Here is a 6,843-nt window from a genome sequence, read left to right as displayed (position 1 = left end):
TAAATTGTTCTGATTCAGTCATTTTTACTTTTATGTTCTTGTTCTAAACTGAACTGCAGCCAAACCAAAGGCTGAACTGAGAGCTGATAGGACAGCTGTTCCAGTAGGGGGCAGTGTGACCCTGACCTGCTCTGTGAGCCCATCATCATCATCTTTTGGATGGAAATACTACTGGTACAGAGATTGGAAATCTTATCAACCTGTGACAAATGGACAAATCAGTGTCTCAGAGGGAGGACTCTACAGCTGCAGAGGAGGAAGAGGAGAACCAGTTTACTACACAGAGTTGAGTGAGTCAGTTTGGATTGACACAACTGGTGAGTGTAAATGTAACTTCCTACAAAACACTACATCTCATAGTAACTGAACCTTTTGTCTTTCATGTGTTTTTATTGTACTTTCTTGAACAGTAACAGCCTCAATCAGGCCTGTTGTGACTCTGCATCCAAACTGGTCTGAGATATACAGAGGAGAGACGATCACTGTCAGATGTGAGATCCATGGAGGAGACACTGAGTGGGATTATGAGTGGGAAACAAACAGCATCAGAAAACCTCCAAATCAAAATGAATACAGGATTAGATCTGCTTCATCATCCAACAGTGGAAACTATCGCTGTAAGGGCAGAATGAAAAGTTCACAGCATGAAACAACAGAGTGGAGTGATTCAGTCACACTGACAGTTTCTGACAGTAAGTCATATTTGCTTTAAGCTGTTTGAACACTTTGTAAAATGTGTTTCTGTTCATAGACTGAGATTATTATTCTTTGTATAAACTGAGCTCACTGTTCAGAGACTGTACTACATGTTCACTGAGAGAAAATCTTTGTTGAACAGATGAACCCCGTCCTGTCCTCACTGTGTCTCCATCATGGCTGAGTCCTGGAGCCTCAGTAACTCTGAACTGTGAGGTTGAACATCCGTCTGCAGGATGGAGCTTCTACTGGTATAAAGCTGTTCCTGATCTATCAGAGGAATCCTCCAGTTATGAGCTGCTACCTGATGGCAGTGGGACTGCACAGGACTCCTACATCATTCATGGACAGACACACACAGCAGGATATGTGTGCAGAGCTGGAAGAGGAGACCCAGAGTATCACACTGATCACAGTCAACCAAAGTTTGTCTGGTCTGCAGGTCAGTTTGTTTCTCTCTGTCCTTTCAATGAGCTCATGTTAGCTCATCATTTTTATTCAACAACATTTAGACCATTAAAATCTCATCTCCATGACAACTATTGATGTCTGTGTACATACTGTTTGTACTGATTATTTTTACTTAGTGCACAGACAGGATTTACACAGTTAAGACTCTTTGTTTAGTGCTCAGGTAGGTGTTCAGATAAAAAAGTCAAATATAGTTAATAAAGAAACAAAGATGTCAGCAGGCAGGTTAACAGCTCTGACAAATACAAGAGAAACACTGACTACAGATGGACGCTAGAAGAAGACGTCACAAATAACAGCTGCTGTTATTGTTCATTTAAAATATACTTCAAAGGTTTTTAGTTTTGGTCCTGCTGCTGCAAAATATCTCACTGTAGAAGGAATCTGTGAAACAGACAATATCACAGAATTATGACAGAAACATTACAGCAAATGACTGAAGTGTGTTCAGAGTGATCTGTATCAGGTGGATGATGCTGAGAGTGATGACTCAAAGCTCATGATGTCACATGACGTGTACCAAGCTCTACATGAGCTGCCAGCAGATAAAGCATGTGGGTTAGATCATCTTAAACATGTCAGTATTCGGCTCCTTTGTTTTCCATTGATTTGACTGTCTGTGTGATTCAGGGCTTGTTGTCAGACTCAGTGTTGTCTCACCAAACAAACACTTTATCATATTGAACTATTAAATTTGATTTTCAAAACAAAAGCTTCAAACAAACAAATATTTTCACTGTGATCTTTTGAATCCTAACATCTGTGAGCTTTGTCTCTTCACTGCATGTTGTTTCCAGATGTTCATTCAGCAGCGTCTCTCACAGTGAGTCCTGACAGAGTGCAACACTTCACCTCTGACTCTGTCTCACTGACCTGTGAGGGAAACTTCACTGAGTGGAGAGTGATGACTGTTCCACAGAGTGATCCTTTATATTATTATAACTGTGAGAGAATGACTGGATCCACATGTAACATCCACACATCAAAGTCAGATACTGGAGTGTACTGGTGTGAGTCTGGATCGGGAGAGTTCAGCAGTGCAGTCAACATCACTGTACAGAGTATGTTATTATACATTTACTTCTTGGATCTGAATGATTTAGACGTCACATGAACATTTGTCTCAGCTTTGCTGTATGTGAAGTAATTCTATGTGGCAAAACAAAAAAAATTCTGACAATTTTAGACAGAAAAGCATCAAAATATTCTAATTTGTTGGTCTCATTTCATTCTATTTTTTCATAATTACGTTTGTAAAAATTTGCAGACAGTAATTTTATATGATCTGTGTCAGAATAAAACTCTACAAAGCTCAACATCTCGGTCATCAGATTAAATGAACTTTTATTGTCTCCATTCAGAAAAATTCAGGCAAACACGTGATGCAAAATAAGACAAACATACAAATGTTTACAATTTCAAGTATAACCATTAAATTATGTCACTGTTAATAATTTGACTCCTGCAGGGAGGATGAAGGGAGCATCCCAACTATATTTCCAGTCCTCTTAATCAAATTTTGAATTTGGGATCTGAGCTTGACAGAAAGTTTGCCAAAACATGTAGTGATATCACAAATAGCAGATTCAACAATCTCCACATAAAATAGTAACATGATGCAATTATACACTCCATGGACCCTCGGCCTTCTAACAAAAATGCAAGTGCTGCCAACACGAAGTGTTGATGGTCCACATGATGAACCTACTGTAACTGAACATCTAAGCACTGAAATGTTGTCACTTGTTCAAACGTCTCTCCAGTCATTAAAACCAGGCTCTCAGAAAATCTCTCTGAAGTCAGCTCTGCATGTAGATCATGAGACACGACTCACAGCTTTTTCTAAAAGTGTGCACCAGCTGATGTGACTGAAACAATTGTGTGTGATTGTTTCACAGATGATGATGTTCCTATCCTGGTGAGTCCTGTTCATCCTGTGACTGAGGGAGCTTCTGTTAATCTGAGCTGCATTTTGAAAACACAAAAAATACTTTCCAATGTGTTTTTCTATCACAATGACAAACTTATTCAAAATGATACCCGAGGGGAGCTGAAGATCTCTGCAGTGTCAAAGTCTGATGAAGGTTTCTACAAGTGTCAGTACTCAGGAAGAGAGTCAGCACAGAGCTGGATGTCAGTTAAAGGTGAGCAGGATCAAAACATTTGATGGATTTTTATAAATGATTTTTAGCAAAAAGTTGTTTTCATATTTTCTCTTTTGTATTTAAACCACTAAAAATCTCAACAACTCTGTCTTCAAAGTGTTATTCGTAAAGATAATCATGTAAAAAAGTGCAGTGGTGTCAAAGATCATGCTGTGTGTCAGTTCTCCTCAGTGCAGATCTATTCTGCCCCACCTCTCCTCGTGCAGCTGTGCTGAAACCACACCTCGCTACTAGAGCAGTCACATATAAACATGAATATCATCATCTAATTTAGTCAGATGCTTGTTAAACATGTGCATTTCAGATTGTGGAGTGGAAACCTTTTCGGCTTTGCAGCAAATGGAATTTGAAATACTTTAAATGTTTGGTTGTTTTTTTCTTTACAGATTTGTTCAGTTTTTAAAAGCTAAAAATCGGTTGCGCATCAACATACTGTAATAAACATGTTCTCATCCTCTCTAAAGCAAACAAGCCATACCTTAACTCATCATCATCATCATCATCATCATCATCACAGTCCCGGTTAAAACTTCCACCATCACACTTTCTAAAGAGAACTCAGTCTCATATTTTTCTTCATTGTAATGAGGTTTGGTTGAGTGAAGTTTTTGTGTTCACATGTGACCTTTCTGGGTGGAGCACATTTACTGAGGAGACGTATGGCACTACTGTGACTACATTAATGTAGCATTTGTTGTGCTTCATTCACGTTACGTAAACAATAACCGAGACCTTAAGAGATCAACTTTTTATTTTGCAAATAGCAATTCAAAACAAGTACTATAGAAATTATTTGGTAAAAATAGGACATATACAGTAGATTTTAAATACAAGATCAGATCTTCATCATAAAAAGCATTTCTGTAATCCATCCTTGTTATTATGTCTCAGCTTTTTCTAACAGTGTGCACCAGCTGATGTGACTGAAACAATTGTGTGTGGTTGTTTCACAGATGGTGATGTTCCTATCCTGGTGAGTCCTGTTCATCCTGTGACTGAGGGAGCTTCTGTTAATCTGAGCTGCAGTTTGAGAACACAAAAAATACTTTCCAATGTGTTTTTCTATCACAATGACAAACTTATTCAAAATGATCCCCGAGGGGAGCTGAAGATCTCTGCAGTGTCAAAGTCTGATGAAGGTTTCTACAAGTGTCAGTACTCAGGAAGAGAGTCAGCACAGAGCTGGATGTCAGTTAAAGGTGAGCAGGATCAAAGCATTTGATGGATTTTAATGGATTTCATGCTTGAGAAGGAACATTAGATTGTCTGTTTAAAGGCTTGAAGTCACCTGGATCTATTTTGTCAGAACTTTTTGTAATATTTTGTAATATCTGTATATTGTCAGGTTTAATATTGTTGTGATTCAGGACTCAAGTGCAGGAAGTAATGAGTGAAAGTTTCTTCATCAAACAAAGGTTCATTCATTTAACGCAACATTTTGCAAGCTTCGACTTGGTCAACAAGAACAAAACATAAATGAACCTAAACTTAAAGAGCGAGTCCTACAAAAACATCTTAACTGAGGTGAGAGAGACAGGCCAGAGGAGCGGACATAACAGCGTGAGGGCGGCAGATCTGTGGGAGAGGAGAGAGCAGTTAGGGCAGGAAATCTGAGGGAATGTGACAAGACAGAGAGTGTTCATAAAGTGGCTGCACTACATAGAATAAATAAATACATAGAAAATGCAATAGTGTTCCCTTAAAAGCAAATACTGTCAACAGAGTGAGCTGCCTTAGCAGAGATTTGTGCTCTCAGAGTGTTTGTTTTATACTTTATTAATAATTAATTATTGTTTGTTGTTACAGTAACTGTGTCAGGAGCTGACAGCTCTTCATCTCCTGTGTGGTTGATGGTTGGACTGGTTTGTGGAGTCTCTCTCATTATTATTCTCCTGCTCTTGTTGTGTCGCTGCAGACAGTCCAAGTGTAAGAGCCTCTTCTTTTCATGCTGTATTAGAGAGTTTATTTGCTACATACACTTTAATTATTCACACATATACATGTATTCTGATCTCATGACACAAAATATCAGTGGAACAATTTATACATGACAAACATGTGTAATAACATTTGTCTCTTTCACAGATTCCTGCTTCACCAGGTTGGTAAAATACTTTTTATTATTATTTTAAACAAACATCAGTTACTTTTGAGTTTATTGTGTTTATTTCCTGTTTTAGGTCGATCCAGTCTGAGAGTCACAGTCCGGGCTCCTCCACAAATCATGGAGTCAACCAGAATGAAACTCATGAGTACGGCTATGTTCAATACGGTCAGCATTTTACCGATCTTTATTATCATCATTATTAATATTGACTTTTAAATCAGTCTTCATTAACAGGAACAGTTTTGAGGGTTAATTTTGTGCTCAGCAGCTTTTCAAAGAACGTTCGTCAAAATCCAGTGGAACAAACATCCAAACAGCCAGCTGACACATGAACATAAAATGAGAAATAAACAGGATTTTACAACCTGATTGTGTCTTTAAGTCGACTGAAAGAATCCACAATGTTGTTGTTTAATATCATAACAACACAAACAGTAACAACTTTATGGGTTCATGGTCCGAAAATATCATGAACAGAAATATTTAATCTCTTTTTTATGTTTTTATTAAAATGATTAATGTGACCCTGGTTCGTCTTTTTTTAGGTACTAATCACATCTACGAATCAGTTTCTCATGTCGAAGACAACAGAAATGGTGCAGTATATGTGTTGAAAAGCACAGAGCAGTTACAGATGAAACTTGTTTTTGATTTAATGAAACTAATTCCATGTGACATGTTTACAATCCTGTAACTAAAATATGAACATTTCAGGATTAGATGAACATCAGGATGTCACATACGCTCTTATTAAATTTAAAACCTTTGGAAAGAAGAGTGAGTACATAAAACACATGCAGTTTAAAAATAATAACTGTAAATATAATGTAAAAATACAAAAAATAAAGATTAAAAAAAATTATTTTCTTGTGTCAAATAACCTGATCATCTTCACAGGGAAGCATCATGAACCAGAGCAGAGTGCTGTTTACTCTGAGGTGAAGACGGGAGCTGCAGGTACAGACACAACAGTCTCACTCAGTGTTTCTACTGAAATGTGTCATTTCATTATGTTGCAGGTTATTATAGGTCAACATGGAGTTTAGTTATTCCCTTACCAAGCTTAGCTGCTACATATCAGCAGAGTTAATTTGCAGTCATTTAGGTTTTGGTGGGTTAGTCATTAAGTCAGGTGTATTTGTTTAACATGATACTGTGTTGTTGTTGTCATTCAAAGCACTCAAACACAGACACACTGGAGAAGTTGAACAGATTTATTGAGTGATTCAGAAACACAGCAGGTCAGAATGTTTGCAAAGAACGAAGAAAACTCAAAACAAACTTCTTCCACAGTTTGAGTTCAGTCTCTTCCTCAGATCACAGGTTAATGTCACCAACAGGTTTGTTGGGTTGCCTTTCATTAAAGTGTCTTGATGCATGCTCAATCATCCAGGCAAGTGAAGC

At 37.7% G+C, this 6,843-nt stretch overlaps 1 protein-coding gene across 1 annotated transcript; it reads left to right on the top strand.

Moving 5' to 3' along the window:
• The first annotated feature begins 209 nt into the window (after positions 1-209).
• Positions 210-6,381, top strand: LOC113018852 (sialoadhesin-like). Its single transcript, XM_080295344.1, has 7 exons — positions 210-285; positions 411-491; positions 839-1,138; positions 1,965-2,228; positions 4,286-4,531; positions 5,513-5,604; positions 6,337-6,381. Exons 1-7 carry the CDS (start codon positions 210-212, stop codon positions 6,379-6,381), a joined length of 1,104 nt encoding a protein of 367 aa, XP_080151470.1.
• Positions 6,382-6,843: the final 462 nt, after the last annotated feature.

Source organism: Astatotilapia calliptera, chromosome 3 (assembly GCF_964374335.1).
Source record: "Astatotilapia calliptera chromosome 3, fAstCal68.1, whole genome shotgun sequence".
In the NCBI taxonomy this organism is placed as follows: domain Eukaryota; kingdom Metazoa; phylum Chordata; class Actinopteri; order Cichliformes; family Cichlidae; genus Astatotilapia; species Astatotilapia calliptera.
Note: the sequence above shows the minus strand (reverse complement) of the source record. Positions and strands in the feature narration are given on the sequence as shown.

Bases quoted from the DNA above. Each gene is read 5' to 3' on its own strand.
- LOC113018852 (XM_080295344.1), top strand. From the start codon at position 210: ATGGACAAATCAGTGTCTCAGAGGGAGGACTCTACAGCTGCAGAGGAG. The intron at 286-410 runs GTTGAGTGAGTC...TTTCTTGAACAG, and splicing joins GAACCAGTTTACTACACAGA to TAACAGCCTCAATCAGGCCT. The intron at 4,532-5,512 runs GTGAGCAGGATC...TTCCTGTTTTAG, and splicing joins GAGCTGGATGTCAGTTAAAG to GTCGATCCAGTCTGAGAGTC.